The sequence below is a fragment of the Pholis gunnellus genome (assembly GCF_910591455.1).
Source record: "Pholis gunnellus genome assembly, chromosome: 17".
In the NCBI taxonomy this organism is placed as follows: Eukaryota; Metazoa; Chordata; class Actinopteri; order Perciformes; family Pholidae; genus Pholis; species Pholis gunnellus.
Window position 1 is genome coordinate 740,831 of NC_136544.1, and position 26,858 is coordinate 767,688.

General features: G+C 39.8%; 1 protein-coding gene across 2 annotated transcripts in view; it reads left to right on the forward strand.

Annotated features, from left to right (window-relative positions):
* Positions 1–2,209: 2,209 nt before the first annotated feature.
* dus1l (dihydrouridine synthase 1-like) overlaps positions 2,210–26,858 on the forward strand; it is a 31,318-nt gene continuing 6,669 nt past the window's right edge. For both annotated transcript variants that reach the window (XM_079178328.1, XM_079178329.1), the window contains exons 1-8: positions 2,210–2,271; positions 3,401–3,646; positions 4,713–4,821; positions 4,950–5,000; positions 5,106–5,218; positions 5,377–5,459; positions 5,906–6,009; positions 6,129–6,276. In XM_079178328.1, the coding sequence (XP_079034454.1) occupies positions 3,410–3,646; positions 4,713–4,821; positions 4,950–5,000; positions 5,106–5,218; positions 5,377–5,459; positions 5,906–6,009; positions 6,129–6,276 (845 nt within the window). In that variant the 5' untranslated portion in view covers positions 2,210–2,271; positions 3,401–3,409. The remainder of the gene's footprint in view (positions 2,272–3,400; positions 3,647–4,712; positions 4,822–4,949; positions 5,001–5,105; positions 5,219–5,376; positions 5,460–5,905; positions 6,010–6,128; positions 6,277–26,858) is intronic.

A 26,858-nucleotide genomic window follows, 5' to 3' on the forward strand; every position in this document is an offset into this window, starting at 1 on the left:
TGATATGCACTGTTTGTGTGAAAGGAGAAAAACATCGCTCTCTTGCTGTTATAGTACAGGCAGTCTGGTATCTATTTCATAGCACACTCACTGTTCAACTCAACAGCTGTGTGAGTGATGTATCTATCAGTATCCATGGTGATGGATGATTTTTTTCCAGTGCAGACCAGCGCGTGGGACTTTGTGTGAAGTGTCACTCAGCTTAGAAAAAGGCCATAAAGTCTTTCAATGGTGAGGCTGGTCGGCTGGACAAGTTACCAAAACAATGGTGTGTTTCTTTAACAATGCACCTGCAATATATGCTGGAAAAAAAGATGTATTTTATTTTTGTAACGCTTCTATATGACTGGTCATTAAATTAAATATTGTATTTATTATCAGATGTCATAGATTATTTTATTCTAATGTAAACAGCTGAATATCATGTGCTCTCCTAGATTTATTTAGTTGTGTCTTATAAAAATGTGACTCACTGTGATATAAATGTGCAGTATATGTGCATCTACTTGTGATACATCTGTCTCTGTCTGACAGAAAACCTCACATCTGATCCTGGTACATATATACAGGGTATATGTATGTATATATATATATATATATATACACACACACATATGTACAAATTCCTACTGAATGTCACTGATGTCAGTCCAAACAGACTAAATAGTTTTTTTGTGAAAACAAATACATATTCTGATAAACATCCAGGTTAACCCAATTGTGCAATTGTCCTGAGTGTAAAAGAATGTTATCATAAGTCAAGTCTCCTTCCTGTGTGTCTCTTCTGAGCACTATTAGCAAGCCCTTCATGACATGGGCTGGTCTTGTTTTGTTTGGCTATTAATAAATATATAATATTTTGTCTGTGTTCCTGTTGAAATTTCAAATCCCAAATGTTCATTTGTATAGCTGTCAAGCGGGAGATGGTTGTGAATAAAGATGTTTGGAGTAACGCAAAAAATTAATTCTGATTTTATATACTGTACAAAACATGATATTGTTACAGATTAGACTGGCCGCTCCACCTATACTGTATGGGGTCAGATCAGTCTCAATAATCGCAAATGCACACAGATAGACTCACAAATGCAAACAGAAAGATTCACAAATGCAAACAGAACAATTCACAAATATATTCGATTTACAAATGCACACAGAAGGATTTACAAATATATTCGATTTACAAATGCACGCAGAACAATTCACAAATACATTCCAATGCACAAATAAATAAATTACGATTTATATAAATGTAAAAAAAAAAATCACAAATATATTTCTGCATTTGTATGTATTTGTGTGTGGATTTGTATGTATTTGTGTGTGGATTTGTATGTATTTGTGTGTGGATCGCACTGCATTCATTTGCAAATCGCTTCACATTCGTGTACGGATTTATGAGACTGTTCTGCCGTCGCTGGATTCACAAATGCGTTTTTTTCAACATAGACCTGTCTGTAGCCAATCAGATGTCAGCCTCATTTTCAACCAATCACATGAGCGCAGCTTCATACATATTCATACATATTGTAGCCGTCTGTGTTCACCCAGAGCTCTACGATACCTCATATCAGTAGAGACCGGACCAAACTATGTGTGTGTAAACCATATGGTACAAACAATGAGGCCACTAGGCTGCTAGCGTAATGCTGCGGTTCACACCAAACACGATTCGCGCCGCGTTAATCGCGCCGCCGTTCTCGCCGGGGGACTATTTGTGTTCATTCGCGTGAATCGGTGAATCGCGCTGGACACGCCGGTGAGGGATATAAATCGTAATTTATTTATTTGTGCATTGGAATGTATTTGTGAATTGTTCTGCGTGCATTTGTAAATCGAATATATTTGTAAATCCTTCTGTGTGCATTTGTAAATCGAATATATTTGTGAATTGTTCTGTTTGCATTTGTGAATCTTGCTGTTTGCATTTGTGAGTCTATCTGTGTGCATTTGCGATTATTGAGACTGATCTGACCCCATAATACTGGTACACACGGAACATGTTTTTCTACCGCTGATACTTAAAGCACATTTAGCTGATAATACAGTTTAATAATTAGGATTTGTCTTCTCCACCCACCGTTTCATCTTGGTTCTGTACAGCACGCCATAAGGGGGCGACCATACAGAAAATTAGGTGGATACCAACTACTATTTGTAAAAAGAAGAAGAACGCACCCAGGTAAAGTTTCCCACCGGTCCTATTTCGCCGTTGCACACATTTGGAAAGTGCTGCGCAAGGAATACTCCACTAACCTCACAATATTACAGGTGAAACGACAACATATGAAAATGTAACGCTATACGGAGACGTAACGTTACAGTGAGAACGTGACCAGAGCAGCGGGGGAAGCTGCCCGAGAAACAGAACCGTGCTACATGTTCTAGTTCTGTACCGCGGTGGTGCATCATGTGCTACATGGCAACTAACTGCAGTTAGCTCTGCTAGCTAAAGAGCAGTACAGCTCAGGCACAGCTTTTTATTATTTAGCTTTTTTCAGTGTACTTCTCCGGGGCCGTCCTTTTAAATAAACATGACTGTAAATATAGTAGAATTAGCCAGGAGGTTAGTTCTCGTCTGTAGTCCCTGGTCAGGTGTGAAGTTGGCAGCCTTAACATCAAGAAACACGTTTACAACAATATTTATGTTTTATCTAGTACGAATAACTATATGCTATTAACTATGGAGGCAGGCGGTGAGTCAAAGGCAGAAATATTCAACAAAATATTGAGCTGTCAACTTAGATCATGCTGACCTCGGGAGACAAGTACACATTTGGCGAGGCTGACGATACAACTTCGCTAGTTAAGCTACAATATTCTACGTGTGTCGCTGGCTAACGTTGCATTTAGGAACTCTGCTTTACGTCAGTACACGAACAAGTAACGTTAGCTAAACCATGCTCAATGCAATGATTATAATTCAGTGGCAGTACGTTTAGACACCTGGGGGGGAAGTCCATGTGTTGGTTGAAACCTTTAAACTAACTTAAAAAACAAGAAATGTATTTTTTTTAAAGGAATGCTAAGTAAGCTAACCACACCGTATCAAAACATAGAGGGAATGAGTAGAGCCGATAGAATGCTAATGCTGGTGTTGGAAAGAGACGTTCAAGTGCCAGAGAAAATCCACAGACCCAAACATTTCTGGGGTAGTAAAAGGTTGCACATTTAAAGGTGCAATCCTTAATTTTTATCATCAGCTTTTATGTTTTGAAATTCAACACAGTTAATAGCTCATCTTCAAAACTTTCACAGCAAGCTGGGATGAAATGTGGCGGAACTACTGGGTGCCACAACAAAGTCCGGAAGTGTACTTTATTCACTTATTTTATTTATCTCCTTAGTCTGTCCATTATGTCTTTAATGGTCTTTTTTTCCCCCTCCTGGTCCGGCAAAGTCGACTGTGATGGCCAAGCTTCAGGGCTTCGAGTTCTGGAGGAAGACCCTGAAGGAGGCCCGCTTTGTGGTGGCACCCATGGTGGACCAGAGCGAGCTGGCCTGGCGCCTGCTGAGCCGCCGGCATGGCGCCCAGCTCTGCTACACCCCCATGCTGCACGCCCAGGTGTTCGTACGCGACGCCAACTACAGGAGGGAAAACCTCTACAATGAGGTGTGTGAGGAGGACAGACCTCTCATCACACAGGTGAGCATCCACACGGGCAAGGTCAACATAGATTTTTTTCTTACTTTAAAGGAGTAACTTTGGTATTTTTCAACTTGGACCCTATTTTCCCAAGTAACAACATCTGCTGCTGCTAAACAGGCTTTAATGTAATCAATCAGGGCAACTCCTTACCGTCAATGTTCGTCCACTAAAAGTGCTTGTTTTTGCCACTGACAGACTGATATTGTTATTAAAAGTGTCTGACTACATTATGGAAAGAACCCTACAGGGAAATAAAACGTTTTTCTTTACGTTTCGCTTGATCCGACCTGTTTGTTCTGGTATCTAACGAAGTCTCGCTCTGAGAAGTCTCGTTCTGAAATCCTGCGTCGCATCTACATTGTGGAATAAATATCCAGCCATGACATTGAAAATCTTTTAGAAAACACGAAGCTACGCTTTCTGTATCCCGATACAACAGACTCTGACAACACCGGCACTCCTCTCTCCAACTGTCACTCACGTTTCTACCAGGCGGCAACCTCTGGTTCTGTAAAGCAAGGCCTTAAACTTGCATTCTATGTAATGGCCAGCAGGGGGCGGCTCAAAAAAGAAGTCAGATTGTATGGAAGTCTATGAGAAAATGACATCAGTAAACATAAGTTTATGGTCTCAATCTCTAGTTTCAAGTCTTCTTCAGTACAGCATGATGTTCATTTAGTAAGTGATGGTCCATTTAGAGTCAAACAGACCATAAAGCAGAGTATGCTTTAGGGCGGGGCTACCTTCGTATTTATCGGTGTGTGAATGACATGTAGTGTTAAAGCACTTTGAGTGGTCGGAAGACTAAATACAAGCTCAACCATATACCACTCTAATAAGAATCTGAGCTTGTCGGTGGCCCGAGCGATGACATCGCAGCTTGTTTATCGGCTGCTGCGTTTTCTCTCAATACTGGACCAATTCAAAAACTGTTGTCCCCATTAGTCACTTAGACACAAAAACATTGGGAAAAAAGAAAGATTTAAAAATACCGGAGTTACCCGCTAACATGGTTCCTCATGTAATGCCAGTAAGTCTCAGTGTTGCTCTACCTGTGTGTCAGTTCTGTGCCAACGATCCGGAGGTGTTCCTTCAGGCCGCTCTGCTGGCCCAGAACTACTGCGATGCTATCGACCTCAACCTGGGCTGTCCGCAGATGATCGCTAAGAGAGGTACGCACAGTTCACACCGAAATGAACCCCCCGAATACTGACATAGGTGGTTGTGTCAGAGAAGACGCTGACCTGCATGCAGACCGAGCGAAACGGAAACTAAACCTGTCTTGACGCTTGTTTCTCAGGGCACTACGGAGTTTTCCTTCAAGACGAGTGGGAGCTGTTAGAGAAAATGGGTAAGTGTGCCTTTAATTGATTGTAGGACTCTGGGATGAGCTGTGTCAGAATGTACCAGCGTAGTGCCGCTTGCCAGCTAACACCCCCCCTTCTGTATGTCACAGTCAGGTTGGCGCACGAAAAGCTCTCGGTGCCCATCACATGCAAGATCCGTGTGTTCAAGGAGCTGGAGAGGACAGTCCGCTATGCCCAGATGCTGGAGAAAGCTGGGTGTCAGGTGTGATCAATGTGCAAACAGTGGTTGATGAACTGTCCTTTTAGAAATGTAAAATATGGAACTTATTCATATTCATCTGTAAAATCTGCCAGTTTCAGGAAGCATTAGAAAGGTGTCAAACTAGTCCTGAATTTTGGCTTTGTCAAATGTCTTCCCAGCTGCTGACGGTGCACGGCCGGACCAAAGACCAGAAAGGGACCGTGACGGGCATCGCTAACTGGGAGCACATCATGGCAGTACGGTGAGCTGCCATCACTCTGTTTCACTAATCTAGAACATAAACATTTGACCAGCCCTCGCGATGGCATCAAACTAATGATTTAGTCGGCTCACAGTGCTTAAAGGGACAGGTCTCCCCTAAAGCAAAAACACATATTTTTTCTCCTCTTGCCTGTAGCGCTGGTCATCAATCTAGATTGTTTTGGTGCGAGTTGCAGAGTGTTGGAGTTATGTATGGTTGAAAAAAAATAGTTCCTCTGTGAAACTGCTCACAACAAGGTCTGGTGGATTATCTTGAGTAACAGAGTGATTTCTGGAAAGAATCATCGCTGTTGAGTTTTTAGTAGTAGTAGCACTACAGGTAAGATGTAAAAATATGTGAATTGTCCCTTTAATGTTTGCCTCATCCTGGAAAAATCTTTTCATGAACTGTTTGGTGTGTTTTTTTCTTTTCTTTTTGTGTTGCAGGAAGGCAGTAAATATTCCAGTGTTTGCAAACGGCAACATTCAGCACCTGAGTGATGTGGAGCGCTGCATTCAGGAGACGGGAGTGCAGGGAGTCATGAGTGCAGGTCTACAACGTCTCATTACACACTGTTTTAGTTCAGGGGTGTTAACAGATGATATCTAATGTACATTCGTGCTCAGGATATACACCGTTTTGAAACTTATGTATCATTATTTTCTTTAGAGGGGAACCTCCACAACCCGGCGCTGTTTGAAGGAAGCAGCCCTCCCGTGTGGGAGATGGCGGACGAATATCTGGAGGTGGTGAAGCAACACCCCCCCTGCACTCTGTCCTATGTACGAGCTCACCTCTTCAAGATGTGGCACCACACGTATGTATCTCCGTCTGTGTGTGTGTGTGTGTGTGTGTGTGTGCGCGCATATGCCCGTACCTTAGTACCTTGAATACAAAACTACGTTCTCCATGCTATTAGTCCAGTATAGATAACATAGTACTCATCCTTATATTATACTAATAACACATTTAATTGAAACAGCACACGCAGTATTTCAAATACACAAAACAAAATCTCAGGGTTCTTCGCATACACGGTAAAAACAATTCTAGTACAAGCTTAAAACTAAACAATTCACATAAATGAACCTTGCAATTAAAGCGGTTGAAATAGGATAAATATATATAGCAAATATTTCAAGACCCAAGTTTAAAGCCGATTCCACAAGCATGGCCTTAACGATGAGAATTCCCGATTCTCCCATGCTTTTCAGCTTTGTCTGTGGCACAACGAGGAGGTTTGAATCAAGAATTACCCATTAAAGTCAGAATCCTTAGGTTTCAGCCCTGGTTGATTTGGCAACACCACCCCCCCCCCCCCCCACACACACACACACACACACACACACACACACACACACACACACACACACACACACACACACACACACACGGTTACTGTGGCAACAGCAAGTGCGCTCCAAACACTCCTTGAGCAGCTACAGCAGAAGAGCAACCGGTTCATCTGTTCACAGTGAAACATACACCGTGTACCTGTGGCTGCCTCACCAGTTGAGTGCTTTGAACGGGAATTATCAGCAGTAGGAAATGTCCGGTTAGCATCAGGAGGAAACCTGTCGAGTGAAGCTGATGAAGAAGCGTCTTAAACTTGCATTCTCTCTAATGTCCACCAGGGGGCGACTCCTCTGGTTGTATAGAAGTCTATGAGAAAATGACTCTACTTCTCTCTTGATTTATTACCTCAGTAAACATTGTAAACATGAGTTTATGGTCTCAATCTCTAGTTTCAAGTCTTCTTCAATACAGCATGATGTTCATTTAGTAAATGATGGTCCATTTAGAGTCAAACAAACCATAAAGCAGGGGATGCTTTAGGGCGTGCTTACTGTGATTGACAGGTCGCTGCCGCTTCCAGACACGTATACAGCGTCTCTACGTCACTCCTCCACACTACAAATATAATCACTTCTGCTCATAAGCTGCAAAAAAGCTAAGATGGCGACGGCAAAATCACCAAACTCAAGGCTTCATAACATCAGTCCACAAACCAATGGGTGACATCACGATGATTACGTCCACTTCTTATATACAGTCTATGGTTAGCATGAGAGGCGTGGAAATATCTTTTGTCCTAAGACCTGAACTACTCTGCATCCATCAGGAGTTTGGTTTCATTTCAGCTCCGTGTGAGTCTTAACTGTATTTCGCTGACATTTACTGTTGCGCTTGTTTCTCTCTTACTTGTTCAGTGTGGCTTTGTGGCACAAAGGCAGTAGAACTGCCTGTGCCAAAGCACACTGACTGTAATCCTGCGGGCTTATTGTTGGAATGCTGTCAAGCATTCCAACTATTGTTATCCTGTTTCTTTATTGTTGGAATGCTGTTAAGCATTCCAAGTATTGTTATCCTGTTTCTCTTTATTGTTGGAATGCTTTTAAGCATTCCAAGTATTGTTATCCTCTTCTTTATTGTTGGAATGCTGTTAAGCATTCCAAGTATTGTTATCCTGTTTCTCTTTATTGTTGGAATGCTTTTAAGCATTCCAAGTATTGTTATCCTCTTCTTTATTGTTGGAATGCTTTTAAGCATTCCAAGTAATGTTATCCTCTTCTTTATTCCTCTTTTTGTTGGAATGCTGTCAAGCATTCCAACTATTGTTATCCTCTTCTTTATTGTTGGAATGCTGTTAAGCATTCCAAGTATTGTTATCCTGTTTCTCTTTATTCTTCTATTTCTTCCGTCCCCATTCTTTGACACGCTAAGGCTCCTTCATATTTTAAGCTACAGAAACCGTTCAACTATCAAAATGTTCAGCTCTTTCAGGAGAGGGGTGCTATGTCTCTTCATATTTCTAATCTTTAAACTTTTTGAATTATTAAGCTTTTTCCAACTTTTTTTTTGAATGGGTTTCTATGGAGAATATTTTCAAATATTTCAAATAATTCAAATAATTCTTCAACTTTCAAATCCTTCAACTTCCTCATACTTTCAGCTACAGACACCATTTCAACTTTAAAATACTGAGAAAATCTTAAGCTATTATTGTATGTTATAATCTTTTTTATATCTTTTATACTTTTTGAACTGTCCCATTTTAACTTTTATGATTTTTTCAGTCCTCTTCTGCCTTTATAATGGGTGTGTATTGCGCAGCTTAGAGTGCGTGATGTCACCGCTAGAGTGAAGAGCAGCTTCAGATTCTTGTGAAAAAAATATTTGTCTTTTGCCTTCGACTCCACAATTTTCACTTTTCATATATATTTTTTAGTTCATACAGTAGCTAATCCTGTCTTCTCGTTAAAAAGTGATTGTGGAATCCCACAGATTTACACATTTGGCAGAAAATGACTTAATTGAGAGGAAAAACCAACTTTCTGCTCCATAGAGACCAATGTTAAATCTTGCTGCAAAAACATCTTCCACAGAACTCGGTACCCCATTTCTACATCGCCAGTTTAGCCACATTTTTTACACTACAGACACAATTTTCACAGGATCTGTTGTTCAACTCATCCTTCCGCTCATGTAATGATATCGGAGCAATAGGAGCTACGGTTATGGGGTTTTTGAGGATTTGTTTGAGAGGTGTTTCCCTGTCTGTTCTCCATGAACAGGCTGCGGGCACACAGGTGTTTCTAATTAGGGATGTTTATAAACACCAGGTGCGTCCTCACCATGGCAACCAGTTACACACACGCACGCACGCACGCTCTCTCTCTACACACACACACGACTTGGAGATATTCAGTCAAAGGCATTTTTAGACCTCCTGTCTGTCTGTCTGCCTCTCTGTCTCACTCACTCAGTCAGTACATATAACTGTCTGTCTGCCTGCCTGTCTCTCTCTCACACTCACTCAGTACATATAACTGTCCGTCTGCCTGTCTCACTTACTCAGTCAGTACATATATCTGTCTGTCTGCCCCTCTCACTCACTCAGTCAGTACATATTACTGTCTGTCTGCCTGTCTCACTCACTCACTCAGTACATATAACTGTCTGTCTGCCTGTCTCTCTCACTCACTCACTCAGTACATATAACTGTCTGTCTGCCTGTCTCACTCACTCAGTACATATAACTGTCTGTCTGCCTGTCTCACTCACTCACTCAGTACATATAACTGTCTGTCTGCCTGCCTGTCTCTCTCTCACACTCACTCAGTCATCTAACTGTCTGTCTGCCTGTCTGTCTCTCTCTCACACTCACTCAGTCATCTAACTGTCTGTCTGGCTGTCTGTCTCTCTCTCTCACACTCACTCAGTCCATGTAACTATCTGTCTGCCTGTCTGTTCTCCATGAACAGGCTGCTGGCACACAGGTGTTCGTGATTAAGGTAATCAGCAATGTTGATAAACACACAGACTCACAGACACACGCGCACATACACTTCTCTCTGTCTCTCTGTGTCTCTCATTCAGTCATTCAGGTCTTGGATACTTTGAGGACCCCCCACACACACACTTATTCTAATGCTACTAATACTTCTACTACTTATAATACTTCTACTAGAACTACAACTTCTACTACTACTAAAACAAATATCGCTACTGCTGACATCTTTTAAGCCACAGAAACCATTCAAATATTAAAATGTTCAGCTCTTTCAGGAGAGGAGTGATATGACTTTTCATATTTGTAAGCTTTAAACTTTGAATTATTCAGCTTTTTGCAATCTTTTTTTAATTGGATATCTGGAGAAAATCTTCAAATCCTCTTAAACTTCTTCAACTTTCAAAGCCTTCTTCTTTCTCATACTTTCAGCTACAGACGCCATAGTTAAACATTTCAACTAGAAGGGTTTTCAGCAGTGCAGTTTAAATGCTTTCAGGCTACAACATTTTTCAGACAGGTAGTCTCCCATTTCTGTATTTTCAGCCATTTGTAATCTTTAAACTTTTTGAATTATTAAGCTTTTAGCAATTTTTTTTTAATTGGATATCTATTTTCAGCAATGTTTTTGCAATTAATTTCAGCTTTTAGCATTCCAACGCATTTTCAGCAGGAAATGCATTTTCTAGTTCCTCTTTTTATATTTCTTCCGTCCCCATTCTTTGAAACGCTAAGGCTCCTTCATATTTTAAGCTACAGAAACCGTTCAACTATCAAAATGTTCAGCTCTTTCAGGAGACGAGTGCTATGACTTTTATTATTTCTAATCTTTAAACTTTTTGAATTATTAAGCTTTTTTCAACTTTTTTTTTAATGGGTTTCGATGGAGAATATTTTCAAATATTTCAAATAATTCAAATAATTCTTCAACTTTCAAATCCTTCAACTTCCTCATACTTTCAGCTACAGACACCATTTCAACTTTAAAATACAGAGAAAATCTTAAGCTATTATTGTATGTTATAATCTTTTTTATATCTTTTATACTTTTTGAACTGTCCCATTTTAACTTTTATGAATTTTTCAGTCCTCTTCTGCCTTTATAATGAGTGTGTATTGCGCAGCTTAGAGTGCGTGATGTCACCGCTAGAGTGAAGAGCAGCTTCAGATTCTTGTGAAAAAAATATTTGTCTTTTGCCTTCGACTCCACAATTTTAACTCTTCATATATATTTTTTAGTTCATACAGTAGCTAATCCTGTCTTCTCGTTAAAAAGTGATTGTGGAATCCCACAGATTTACACATTTGGCAGAAAATGACTTAATTGAGAGGAAAACCCAACTTTCTGCTCCATAGAGACCAATGTTAAATCTTGCTGCAAAAACATCTTCCACAGAACTCGGTACCCCATTTCTACATCGCCAGTTTAGCCACATTTTTTACACTACAGACACAATTTTCACAGGATCTGTTGTTCAACTCATCCTTCCGCTCATGTAATGATATCGGAGCAATAGGAGCTACGGTTATGGGGTTTTTGAGGATTTGTTTGAGAGGTGTTTCCCTGTCTGTTCTCCATGAACAGGCTGCTGGCACACAGGTGTTTCTAATTAGGGATGTTTATAAACACCAGGTGCGTCCTCACCATGGCAACCAGTTACACACACGCACGCACGCACGCTCTCTCTCTACACACACACACGACTTGGAGATATTCAGTCAAAGGCATTTTTAGACCTCCTGTCTGTCTGTCTGCCTCTCTGTCTCACTCACTCTGTCAGTACATATAACTGTCTGTCGGCCTGTCTCACTCACTCAGTCCATCTAACGGTCTCAGTCTGTCTGTCTGTCTGTCTGTCGGTCTGTCTCACTCACTCAGTACATAAAACTGTCTGTCTGCCTGTCTCACTTACTCAGTCAGTACATATATCTGTCTGTCTGCCTGTCTCACTCACTCACTCATTACATATAACTGTCTGTCTGCCTGTCTCTCTCACTCACTCACTCAGTACATATAACTGTCTGTCTGCCTTTCTCACTCACTCAGTACATATAACTGTCTGTCTGCCTGGCTCACTCACTCAGTACATATAACTGTCTGTCTGCCTGGCTCACTCACTCACTCAGTACATATAACTGTCTGTCTGCCTGCCTGTCTCTCTCTCACACTCACTCAGTCATCTAACTGTCTGTCTGCCTGTCTGTCTCTCTCTCACACTCACTCAGTCATCTAACTGTCTGTCTGGCTGTCTGTCTCTCTCTCACACTCACTCAGTCCATGTAACTGTCTGTCTGCCTGTCTGTTCTCCATGAACAGGCTGCTGGCACACAGGTGTTCGTGATTAAGGTAATCAGCAATGTTGATAAACACACAGACTCACAGACACACGCGCACATACACTTCTCTCTCTCTGTCTCTCTGTGTCTCTCATTCAGTCATTCAGGTCTTGGATACTTTGAGGACCCCCCACAAACACACTTATTCTAATGCTACTAATACTTCTACTACTTATAATACTTCTACTAGAACTACAACTTCTACTACTACTAAAACAAATATCGCTACTGCTGACATCTTTTAAGCCACAGAAACCATTCAAATATTAAAATGTTCAGCTCTTTCAGGAGAGGAGTGATATGACTTTTCATATTTGTAAGCTTTAAACTTTGAATTATTCAGCTTTTTGCAATCTTTTTTTAATTGGATATCTGGAGAAAATCTTCAAATCCTCTTAAACTTCTTCAAGTTTCAAAGCCTTCTTCTTCCTCATACTTTCAGCTACAGACGCCATAGTTAAACATTTCAACTAGAAGGGTTTTCAGCAGTGCAGTTTAAATGCTTTCAGGCTACAACATTTTTCAGACAGGTAGTCTCCCATTTCTGTATTTTCAGCCATTTGTAATCTTTAAACTTTTTGAATTATTAAGCTTTTTTTAATTTTTTTTGATTTGGATATCTATTTTCAGCAATGTTTTTGCAATTAATTTCAGCTTTCAGCATTCCAACGCATTTTCAGCAGGAAATGCATTTTCTAGTTGTTGGAATGCTTTTAAGCATTCCAAGTATTGTTATCCTCTTCTTTATTCCTCTTTTTATTGTTGGAATGCTTTTAAGCATTCCAAGTATTGTTATCCTCTTCTTTATTCCTCTTTTTATTAGGGCCCGAGCACCGACAACGTCGGGTCCGCGAGGTCCCTATTGTATCTGTAGGAATTATTATTAGGGCCCGAGCACCGACAACGTCGGGTCCGCGAGGTCCCTATTGTATCTGTAGGAATTATTATTCTTATTCTTCCCTATGATGAAAATGCGTTTAAGGGTATCTGACATGTCCCCAACCTCCCCATATTTGGCGAGCATATCAGGACTGCGGGAAATTTTGATATTTTATGGGTCCAATGCTCGCGCATACAAAATTACTCGCTAGCGCCCCCTAGAGGTTGGAAAGGCAAGACCCGACAGCCCGTATGTCCAAATTACTTAAGATTTTACAGACATGAGCAACTGAATGAGTTCTATAAAAAATAATATTGGGACCCTAAGCTCCGCCTACCAAAATCTTCCGCCATTTTGAATTTTGTAAAAAAAAAAAAAAAATCACGTCTCCTAGACCCTGGGTCTGATTGGTACCAAACTTGCTGTGAATCATTATTGGATATCTATCATCAACAGTTATGAAAAGTTTGTTGATATCTTATTGCATTAAGAATATATGGACCAATGAATTTCATGAGGAATTGGCCTTCTACAGCAATATATATAACTTCAAAACCATGTGGCTTATCATCACGAAATCTGTAGCATATGTTCACATTGTGTCCTGTAACATACCCTCAAATTTTTATTCCATAGAACCTTTAGGGGGCGATGCAGTAATACTCCCATTTCTTTGCATTTTGAGGTATTTTTCATTGTTTTCAGGCATTGTACTTTAACGAACTCCTCCCACAGAATTTATACAATCAACTTCAAATTTGGTCAAGATGATCTAAAGACATTAATGATTAAAAGTTACTGAAATGGTGTACTGACATTGAACGACCTTCGTTTTATGTGGCGCCCATGTCAGGCACATTTCGTGCCGTTCGCCATGAAAGAGGAAGTTGTTGTAACTACAAGGTACTTTATTCAATCTGCCCCAAACTTGTTTTGCATGATGCTGGTCCAGGCCTGAACACATCTCCATGCCAACATTTTCACAAAGTCATAGCGCCACCTACTGGCACAAGGAAATAACAAGTTTTATACTTTGATGTACTTCGACTAGGAAGTTGCCCAGATCACTCTCAAATATGGTAAGGTAATTTGTAAGACAATGATGATGCTTCATCATGAATATTGTGAGTTGTCGTTAAACGCTGTTGCCGTGGCAACGCGTCATTCGCCATGTAAAATGAAGCTTATTATTTCTGTGGCTTAGGATGCTCAACAAGCCTTGGAACTTTGCACAGGTGTCATAGGTGATGGAAATAAATATTTCATATGGCTTTTTGGCTTGACCCTTTCAAATTGCCTCGATAGCGCCCCCTACAAATATTCAAAAACGCAGCCCCAGCGTTACGTTTGACCTACATGTATGCAATTTGGTAGGCATGTGTATCATATGAAGACTTAAAAAAAAATGTCTTGCGACCATGCTCTAAAATTAACGGAAAGTCGGCCATTTTGATTTTTGTGTGAATTTTCCCATGCTTTCTAGTCGCTATACTTTAACAAACTCCTCCTAGGGATTTCGTCAGATCCACTTCAAATTTGGTCAGTATAATCTAAAGACTGTTGCAATTAACAGTTATTAAAAGTTTTACGTTTGCTGGAATGGCGTAGCCGTGGCATGGCGGCCATTTTAAGTGATTCGCCGTCAAACAAGCTGATGTAACTCCACTGGACTTGCTCAAATCTGTCCCAAACTTGCCATACTTGATAATAGTCATGGCCTGAGGATGTCTATGAGTCAATTTCCACTTAAAGTCATAGTGCCACCTACTGGCAACAGGAAGACAGCGTTATGTGACACACTGAATTGGATTTACACGATGTGGTCTATACTTGATATAGAGCAACATAATGCATGTTTGCGCGTGTTCTCTAGCGTCACATAGTGGATACAGGAACTGGTGAAATATTTGCACTACATAATTTCCAGTGTCACACAGTCCAAGCATTACAAATACGTCTACCTTGTGGGCTCGCTGTCTGATGGTCGCAGATGTTTATGGCCGCTTCTGCCGGCTTTCCGCCAGTACCCCCGACGTGCGGGAGGATGCGAGGGCCCGTACATCGCTGCTTGCAGCTTTAATTCTTATTATTCTTCCCTATGATGAAAATGCGTTTAAGGGTATCTGACATGTCCCCAACCTCCCCATATTTGGCGAGCATATCAGGACTGCGGGAAATTTTGATATTTTATGGGTCCAATGCTCGAGCATGACAAAATGACTCGCTAGCGCCCCCTAGAAGTTGGAAAGGCAAGCCCCGACAGCCCGTATGTCCAAATTACTTAAGATTTTACAGACATGAGCAACTGAATGAGTTCTACAAAAAATCCTCTTGGGACCCTAAGCTCCGCCTACCAAAATCTTCCGCCATTTTGAATTTTGTAAAAAAAAAAAAAAAATCACTTCTCCTAGACCCCGTGTCTGATTGGTACCAAACTTGCTGTGAATCATTATTGGATATCTATCATCAACAGTTATGAAAAGTTTGTTGATATCTTATTGCATTAAGAATATATGGACCAATGAATTTCATGAGGAATTGGCCTTCTACAGCAATATATATAACTTCAAAACCATGTGGCTTATCACCACGAAATCTGTAGCATATGTTCACATTGTGTCCTGTAACATACCCTCAAATTTTTATTCCATACAACCTTTAGGGGGCGATGCAGTAATACTCCCATTTCTTTGCATTTTGAGGCATTTTTCATTGTTTTCAGGAATTGTACTTTAACAAACTCCTCCCACAGAATTTATACAATCAACTTGAAATTGGTCAAGATGATCTAAAGACATTCATGATGAAAAGTTACAGAAATGGTGTACTGACATTGAACGACCTTCGTTTTATGTGGCGCCCATGTCAGGCACATTTCGTGCCGTTCGCCATGAAAGAGGAAGTTGTTGTAACTACAAGGTACTTTATTCAATCTGCCCCAAACTTGTTTTGCATGATGCTGGTCCAGGCCTGAACACATTTCCATGCCAATATTTTCACAAAGTCATAGCGCCACCTACTGGCACAAGGAAATGACAAGTTTTATACTTTGATGTACTTCGACTAGGAAGTTGCCCAGATCACTCTCAAATATGGTAAGGTAATTTGTAAGACAATGATGATGCTTCATCATGAATATTGTGAGTTGTCGTTAAACGCTGTTGCCGTGGCAACGCGTCATTCGCCATGTAAAATGAAGCTTATTTTTCTGTGGCTTAGGATGCTCAACAAGCCTTGGAACTTTGCACAGGTGTCATAGGTGATGGAAATAAATATTTCATATGGCTTTTTGGCTTGACCCTTTCAAATTGCCTCGATAGCGCCCCCTACAAATATTCAAAAATGCAGCCCCAGCGCTATGTTTGACCTACATGTATGCAATTTGGTAGGCACGTGTATCATATGAATACTTAAAAAAAAATGTCTTGCGACCATGCTCTAAAATTAACGGAAAGTCGGCCATTTTGATTTTTGTGTGAATTTTCCCATGCTTTCTAGTCGCTATACTTTAACGAACTTCTCCTAGGGACTTTGTCAGATCCACTTCATATTTGGTCAGTACAATCTAAAGACTGTTGCAATTAAAAGTTAAATTTTTTTTTACGTTTGCTGGAATGGCAAAGCCGTGGCATGGCGGCCATTTTAAGTGATTCACCGTTAAACAAGCTGATGTAACTCCACTGGACTTGCTCAAATCTGTTCCAAACTTGCCATACTTGATAATAGTCATGGCCTGAGGATGTCTATGAGCCAATTTCCACTTAAAGTCATAGTGCCACCTACTGGCAACAGGAAGACAGCGTTATGTGACACACTGAATTGGATTTACACGATGTGGTCTATACTTGATATAGAGCAACATAATGCATGTTTGCGCGTGTTCTCTAGCGCCACATAGTGGATACAGGAACTGGTGAAATATTTGCACTACATAATTTCCAGTGTCACACAGTCCAAGCATTACAAATACGTCTACCTTGTGGGCTCGCTGTCTGATGGTCGCAGATATTTATGGCCGCTTCTGCCGGCTTCCTGCCAGTACCCCCGACGTGCGGGAGGATGCGAGGGCCCGTACATCGCTGCTTGCAGCTTTAATTATTATTATATTTCTTCCGTCCGTTTTTTGAAATGCTTCTGCTCCTTCATATTTTAAGCTACAGAAACCGTTCGAATATCAAAATGTTCAGCTCTTTCAGGAGACGAGTGCTATGTCTCTTCATATTTCTAATCTTTAAACTTTTTGAATTATTAAGCTTTTTGCCACTTTTTTTTTGAATGGGTTTCTATGGAGAATATTTTCAAATACTTCAAATAATTCTTCAACTTTCAAATCCTTCAACTTCCTCATACTTTCAGCTACAGACACCATTTCAACTTTAAAATACAGAGAAAATCTTAAGCTATTATTGTATGTTATAATCTTTTTAATATCTTTTATACTTTTTGAACTGTCCCATTTTAACTTTTATGATTTTTTCAGTCCTCTTCTGCCTTTATAATGGGTGTGTATTGCGCAGCTTAGAGTGCGTGATGTCACCGCTAGAGTGAAGAGCAGCTTCAGATTCTTGTGAAAAAAATATTTGTCTTTTGCCTTCGACTCCACAATTTTAACTCTTCATATATATTTTTTAGTTCATATAGTAGCTAATCCTGTCTTCTCGTTAAAAAGTGATTGTGGAATCCCACAGATTTACACATTTGCCAGAAAATGACTTAATTGAGAGGAAAACCCAACTTTCTGCTCCATAGAGACCAATGTTAAATCTGACCACTCATTTCTCAAAGAAAGCCGACGGTACCAGTTTTGTATATTGCGCCGGAGCTCACATTTTTAACACCACCAACATAAAAAACACATCATCGCGTTCGGCAGAGTCTTATCTTTCTCACGGTATCCTTATTTTTTGGCTCCCTTTTTGTTAAAAGGAGGCAGGAGTTTTGTTCAAAATCACTGTTTACTGTAACGTTTCTTAATCAGTTTGCTTCTAACGCCAGGTGCGTCCTCACCATGGCAACCAGTTACACACACGCACGCACGCAGGCTCTCTCTCTACACACACACACGACTTGGAGATATTCAGTCAAAGGCATTTTTAGACCTCCTGTCTGTCTGTCTGCCTCTCTGTCTCACTCACTATCAGTACATATAACTGTCTGTCTGACTGTCTCACTCACTCAGTCAGTACATATAACTGTCTGTCTGCCTGTCTCACTCACTCAGTACATATAACTGTCTGTCTGCCTGTCTCACTCACTCACTCAGTACATATAACTGTCTGTCTGCCTGTATCACTCACTCACTCAGTACATATAACTCTGTCTGCCTGTCTCACTCACTCAGTACATATAACTGTCTGTCTGCCTGTCTCACTCACTCAGTCAGTACATATAACTGTCTGTCTGCCTGTCTCACTCACTCACTCAGTACATATAACTGTCTGTCTGCCTGTCTCACTCACTCACTCAGTACATATAACTGTCTGTCTGCCTGTCTCACTCACTCACTCAGTACATATAACTGTCTGTCTGCCTGTCTCACTCACTCAGTACATATAACTGTCTGTCTGCCTGTCTCACTCACTCAGTCAGTACATATAACTGTCTGTCTGCCTGTCTCACTCACTCAGTACATAAAACTGTCTGTCTGCCTGTCTCACTCACTCACTCAGTACATATAACTGTCTGTCTGCCTGTCTCACTCACTCAGTCAGTACATATAACTGTCTGTCTGCCTGTCTCACTCACTCAGTACATGTAACTGTCTGTCTGCCTGTCTCACACACTCACTCAGTATATATAACTGTCTGTCTGCCTGTCTCACTCACTCACTCAGTACATATAACTGTCTGAGTCTGTCTCTTTCTCACTCTCACACTCATTCACTCAGTCTATCTCTCTCTCTCTCTGTGTCTCTCATATATTCATTTAGGTCTTAGAGATTTTGAGAGGACTTTTCCCTTTTTTAAGCTACAGAAACCGTTCGACTATCAAAATGTTCAGCTCTTTCAGGAGAGGGGTGCTATGATTTTTCACATTTGTAATGTTTAAATCTTTTAAATATTAAGCTTTTTGCAATTTTTTTGAATTGGATATCTATGGAGAAAATCTTCAAATCCTCTTAAACTTCTTCAACTTTCAAATCCTTCAACGTCCTCATACTTCAGCAATGTTTCAGCAATGTTTCAGCAATGTTTTCGCAATTAATTTCAGCTTTCAGCATTCCAACGCATTTTCAGCAGGAAATGCATTTTCTAGTTATTATATTTCTTCCGTACATTTTTTGACACGCTAAGGCTCCTTCATATTTTAAGCTACAGAAACCGTTCAAATATCAAAATGTTCAGCTCTTTCAGGAGACGAGTGCTATGACTTTTATTATTTCTAATCTTTAAACTTTTTGAATTATTAAGCTTTTTGCAACTTTTTTTTTGAATGGGTTTCTATGTAGAATATTTTCAAATAATTCAAATAATTCTTCAACTTTCAAATCCTTCAACTTCCTCATACTTTCAGCTACAGACACCATTTCAACTTTAAAATACTGAGAAAATCTTAAGCTATTATTGTATGTTATAATCTTTTTGATATCTTTTATAGTTTTTGAACTGTCCCATTTTAACTTTTATGATTTTTTCAGTCCTCTTCTGCCTTTATAATGGGTGTGTATTGCGCAGCTTAGAGTGCGTGATGTCACCGCTAGAGTGAAGAGCAGCTTCAGATTCTTGTGAAAAAAATATTTGTCTTTTGCCTTCGACTCCACAATTTACACTCTTCATATATATTTTTTAGTTCATACAGTAGCTAATCCTGTCTTCTCGTTAAAAGGTGATTGTGGAATCCCACAGATTTACACATTTGGCAGAAAATGACTTAATTGAGAGGAAAAACCAACTTTCTGCTCCATAGAGACCAATGTTAAATCTTGCTGCAAAAACATCTTCCACAGAACTCGGTACCCCATTTCTACATCGCCAGTTTAGCCACATTTTTTACACTACAGACACAATTTTAACAGGATCTGTTGTTCAACTCATCCTTCCGCTGATGTATTGATATCGGAGCAATAGGAGCTACGGTTATGGGGTTTTTGAGGATTTGTTTGAGAGGTGTTTCCCTGTCTGTTCTCCATGAACAGGCTGCTGGCACACAGGTGTTTCTAATTAGGGATGTTTATAAACACCAGGTGCGTCCTCACCATGGCAACCAGTTACACACACGCACGCACGCACGCTCTCTCTCTACACACACACACGACTTGGAGATATTCAGTCAAAGGCATTTTTAGACCTCCTGTCTGTCTGTCTGCCTCTCTGTCTCACTCACTCTGTCAGTACATATAACTGTCTGTCTGCCTGTCTCACTTACTCAGTCCATCTAACGGTCTGAGTCTGTCTGTCTGTCTGTCGGTCTGTCTCACTCACTCAGTACATATAACTGTCCGTCTGCCTGTCTCACTTACTCAGTCAGTACATATATCTGTCTGCCTGTCTCTCTCACTCACTCAGTCAGTACATATAACTGTCTGTCTGCCTGCCTGTCTCTCTCTCACACTCACTCAGTCATCTAACTGTCTGTCTGCCTGTCTGTCTCTCTCTCACACTCACTCAGTCATCTGTCTGTCTGCCTGCCTGTCTGTCTCTCTCTCACACTCACTCAGTCATCTAACTGTCTGTCTGGCTGTCTGTCTCTCTCTCACACTCACTCAGTCCATGTAACTGTCTGTCTGCCTGTCTGTCTCTCTCTCACACTCACTCAGTCCATGTAACTGTCTGTCTGCCTGTCTGTTCTCCATGAACAGGCTGCTGGCACACAGGTGTTCGTGATTAAGGTAATCAGCAATGTTGATAAACACACAGACTCACAGACACACGCGCACATACACTTCTCTCTCTAACTCTCTCTGTGTCTCTCATTCAGTCATTCAGGTCTTGGATACTTTTAGAGGACCCCCCACACACACACACTTATTCTAATGCTACTAATACTTCTACTACTTATAATACTTCTACTAGAACTACAACTTCTACTACTACTAAAAGAAATATCGCTACTGCTGACATTTTTTAAGCCACAGAAACCATTCAAATATTAAAATGTTCAGCTCTTTCAGGAGAGGAGTGATATGACTTTTCATATTTGTAAGCTTTAAACTTTGAATTATTCAGCTTTTTGCAATCTTTTTTTAATTGGATATCCGGAGAAAATCTTCAAATCCTCTTAAACTTCTTCAACTTTCAAAGCCTTCTTCTTTCTCATACTTTCAGCTACAGATGCCATAGTTAAACATTTCAACTAGAAGGGTTTTCAGCAGTGCCGTTTAAATGCTTTCAGGCTACAACATTTTTCAGACAGGTAGTCTCCCATTTCTGTATTTTCAGCCATTTGTAATCTTGAAACTTTTTGAATTATTAGGCTTTTTGCAATTTTTTTTAAATTGGATATCTATTTTCAGCAATGTTTTTGCAATTAATTTCAGCTTTTAGCATTCCAACGCATTTTCAGCAGGAAATGCATTTTCTAGTTGTTGGAATGCTTTTAAGCATTCCAAGTATTGTTATCCTCTTCTTTATTGTTGGAATGCTGTCAAGCATTCCAACTATTGTTATCCTCTTCTTTATTCCTCTTTTTATATTTCTTCCGTCCCCATTCTTTGAAACGCTAAGGCTCCTTCATATTTTAAGCTACAGAAACCGTTCAACTATCAAAATGTTCAGCTCTTTCAGGAGAGGGGTGCTATGTCTCTTCATATTTCTAATCTTTAAACTTTTTGAATTATTAAGCTTTTTTCAACTTTTTTTTGAATGGGTTTCTATGGAGAATATTTTCAAATATTTCAAATAATTCAAATAATTCTTCAACTTTCAAATCCTTCAACTTCCTCATACTTTCAGCTACAGACACCATTTCAACTTTAAAATACAGAGAAAATCTTAAGCTATTATTGTATGTTATAATCTTTTTTATATCTTTTATACTTTTTGAACTGTCCCATTTTAACTTTTATGATTTTTTCAGTCCTCTTCTGCCTTTATAATGGGTGTGTATTGCGCAGCTTAGAGTGCGTGATGTCACCGCTAGAGTGAAGAGCAGCTTCAGATTCTTGTGAAAAAAATATTTGTCTTTTGCCTTCGACTCCACAATTTACACTCTTCATATATATTTTTTAGTTCATACAGTAGCTAATCCTGTCTTCTCGTTAAAAAGTGATTGTGGAATCCCACAGATTTACACATTTGGCAGAAAATGACTTAATTGAGAGGAAAAACCAACTTTCTGCTCCATAGAGACCAATGTTAAATCTTGCTGCAAAAACATCTTCCACAGAACTCGGTACCCCATTTCTACATCGCCAGTTTAGCCACATTTTTTACACTACAGACACAATTTTTACAGGATCTGTTGTTCAACTCATCCTTCCGCTCATGTAATGATATCGGAGCAATAGGAGCTACGGTTATGGGGTTTTTGAGGATTTGTTTGAGAGGTGTTTCCCTGTCTGTTCTCCATGAACAGGCTGCGGGCACACAGGTGTTTCTAATTAGGGATGTTTATAAACACACAGACTCACAGACACGTGCACTCACTCCTCTCTCTATCTATCGCTGTGTGTCTCTCATTCAGGTCTTGGATACTTTTAGAGGACTCCCCCACCCCCCCCCCCCCCCCCCCCCCCCCCCCCCCCCCCACACACACACACACACACACACACACACACACACACACACACACACACACACACACACACACATACACACACACACACCATTTTAAAATAAAAGCCCCACAGAATGAATTCTAACTGAAATGCTTGTGATGAAGCCTGTCACTTAATAACCTGTCTGTGTTTATCTAGCATTATTATTCTGTCTCCTCTTCCCTACCCCCACACCCCCCATTTCAAAATAAAAGCCCCAGAGAGTGAATTTAAGCTGAAATGCTTGTGATGAAACCTGTCATTTAATAACCTCTGTTTATGTGTGTAAAACATTATGATTCTGTCTCCTCTCCCCCTCTCTCCCCCACCCAGTCCAACCCTTTCAAAATAAAAGCCTTATGGATTATTTGTATTTAAACATTAAGCTTAAAATTAGGCTTTTTTGTTGAAATAATTCATGCTCTTACTAATACTGCAACAACTACTACTACAGCTGCTAATATTTCTAGTATTACTACTACTACTCCTGCTACTGCTATTTCTGCTACCATCAATATTATTACTACCACTACTGCTATTACTACCACTACTACTATTACTTGTACTACAACTACTACTACTACTGCTATTCATGCTACACCAGTACTAATACTACTACATATATTAGTAAGACTGCTACTACTACTACTACTACTTCTACTACTACTACTGTTTTATTAAATACCACGACCACTACTATAGCTATTACTACAATTACTGATACTACTACTTCTACTACTTCTAATTATTAATACTTCTACTAGTAATAATACTTCTACTATAACTACAAGTTTTGCTACCCACTACAAAAATCACTACTGCTACAACGAGTACTTATTCAAATGCTACTAGTACTTCTACTACTTATAATACTTCTACTACAACTACAACTTCTACTACTACTACTACTACTACTACAAATATCACTACTGCTGACATTTCTTTAAGCCACAGAAACCGTTCAAATATCAAAATGTTCAGCTCTTTCAGCAGAGGGGTGCTATATCTCTTCATGTTTCTAATCTTTAAACGTTTTGAATTCAATTTTTTGCAATCTTTTTTGAATGAGATATCAATGGAGATTGATGTTTTTGGAGATATCAATGGAGATTGATGTTTTTTGAGATTGACTGGTTTTGGTATAAAGAGCATATGTTCGACAGGTAGTTTTGTTGAAAATCGCTTCTTAATAATCAGTCTGCTTCTAACACCAGGTGCGTCCTCACCATGGCAACCAGATACACACACGCACGCAGGCACGCTCTCTCTCTACACACACACACGACTTAGAGATATTCAGTCAAAGGCATTTTTAGACCGTCTGTCTGTCTGTCTGTCTGTCTGTCTGTCTCACTCACTCACTCAGTACATATAACTGTCTGTCTGCCTGTCTCACTCACTCAGTATATATAACTGTCTGTCTGCCTGTCTCACTCACTCAGTCCATCTAACTGTCTGAGTCTGTCTCTTTCTCACTCTCACACTCATTCACTCAGTCTATCTCTCTCTCTCTCTCTGTGTCTCTCATATATTCATTTAGTCTTAGAGATTTTGAGAGGACTTTTCCCTTTTTTAAGCTACAGAAACCGTTCGACTATTAAAATGTTCAGCTCTTTCAGGAGATGGGTGATATGACTTTTCATATTTGTAATCTTTAAACTTTTTGAATTATTCAGCTTTTTGCAATCTTTTTTTGAATCTTCAAATCCTCTTAAACTTCTTCAACTTTCAAAGCCTTCTTCTTCCTCATACTTTCAGCTACAGATGCCATAGTTAAACATTTCAACTAGAAGGGTTTTCAGCAGTGCAGTTTAAATGCTTTCAGGCTACAACATTTTTCAGACAGGTAGTCTCCCATTTCTGTATTTTCAGCCATTTGTAATCTTTAAACTTTTTGAATTATTAAGCTTTTTGCAATTTTTTTTTAATTGGATATCTATTTTCAGCAATGTTTTTGCAATTAATTTCAGCTTTTAGCATTCCAACGCATTTTCAGCAGGAAATGCATTTTCTAGTTCCTCTTTTTATTATATTTCTTCCGTACGTTTTTTGGCACGCTAAGGCTCCTTCATATTTTAAGCTACAGAAACCGTTCGAATATCAAAATGTTCAGCTCTTTCAGGAGACGAGTGCTATGTCTCTTCATATTTCTAATCTTTAAACTTTTTGAATTATTAAGCTTTTTGCAACTTTTTTTTTGAATGGGTTTCTATGGAGAATATTTTCAAATATTTCAAATAATTCTTCAACTTTCAAATCCTTCAACTTCCTCATACTTTCAGCTACAGACACCATTTCAACTTTAAAATACAGAGAAAATCTTAAGCTATTATTGTATGTTATAATCTTTTTTATATCTTTTATACTTTTTGAACTGTCCCATTTTAACTTTTATGATTTTTTCAGTCCTCTTCTGCCTTTATAATGGGTGTGTATTGCGCAGCTTAGAGTGCGTGATGTCACCGCTAGAGTGAAGAGCAGCTTCAGATTCTTGTGAAAAAAATATTTGTCTTTTGCCTTCGACTCCACAATTTTAACTCTTCATATATATTTTTTAGTTCATACAGTAGCTAATCCTGTCTTCTCGTTAAAAAGTGATTGTGGAATCCCACAGATTTACACATTTGGCAGAAAATGACTTAATTGAGAGGAAAACCCAACTTTCTGCTCCATAGAGACCAATGTTAAATCTTGCTGCAAAAACATCTTCCACAGAACTCGGTACCCCCATTTCTACATCGCCAGTTTAGCCACATTTTTTACACTACAGACACAATTTTCACAGGATCTGTTGTTCAACTCATCCTTCCGCTCATGTAATAATATCGGAGCAATAGGAGCTACGGTTATGGGGTTTTTGAGGATTTGTTTGAGAGGTGTTTCCCTGTCTGTTCTCCATGAACAGGCTGCTGGCACACAGGTGTTTCTAATTAGGGATGTTTATAAACACCAGGTGCGTCCTCACCATGGCAACCAGTTACACACACGCACGCACGCACGCTCTCTCTCTACACACACACACGACTTGGAGATATTCAGTCAAAGGCATTTTTAGACCTCCTGTCTGTCTGTCTGCCTCTCTGTCTCACTCACTCTGTCAGTACATATAACTGTCTGTCGGCCTGTCTCACTCACTCAGTCCATCTAACGGTCTCAGTCTGTCTGTCTGTCTGTCTGTCGGTCTGTCTCACTCACTCAGTACATAAAACTGTCTGTCTGCCTGTCTCACTTACTCAGTCAGTACATATATCTGTCTGTCTGCCTGTCTCACTCACTCACTCATTACATATAACTGTCTGTCTGCCTGTCTCTCTCACTCACTCACTCAGTACATATAACTGTCTGTCTGCCTTTCTCACTCACTCAGTACATATAACTGTCTGTCTGCCTGTCTCACTCACTCAGTACATATAACTGTCTGTCTGCCTGGCTCACTCACTCACTCAGTACATATAACTGTCTGCCTGCCTGTCTCTCTCTCACACTCACTCAGTCATCTAACTGTCTGTCTGCCTGTCTGTCTCTCTCTCACACTCACTCAGTCATCTAACTGTCTGTCTGGCTGTCTGTCTCTCTCTCACACTCACTCAGTCCATGTAACTGTCTGTCTGCCTGTCTGTTCTCCATGAACAGGCTGCTGGCACACAGGTGTTCGTGATTAAGGTAATCAGCAATGTTGATAAACACACAGACTCACAGACACACGCGCACATACACTTCTCTCTCTCTGTCTCTCTGTGTCTCTCATTCAGTCATTCAGGTCTTGGATACTTTGAGGACCCCCCACAAACACACTTATTCTAATGCTACTAATACTTCTACTACTTATAATACTTCTACTAGAACTACAACTTCTACTACTACTAAAACAAATATCGCTACTGCTGACATCTTTTAAGCCACAGAAACCATTCAAATATTAAAATGTTCAGCTCTTTCAGGAGAGGAGTGATATGACTTTTCATATTTGTAAGCTTTAAACTTTGAATTATTCAGCTTTTTGCAATCTTTTTTTAATTGGATATCTGGAGAAAATCTTCAAATCCTCTTAAACTTCTTCAAGTTTCAAAGCCTTATTCTTCCTCATACTTTCAGCTACAGACGCCATAGTTAAACATTTCAACTAGAAGGGTTTTCAGCAGTGCAGTTTAAATGCGTTCAGGCTACAACATTTTTCAGACAGGTAGTCTCCCATTT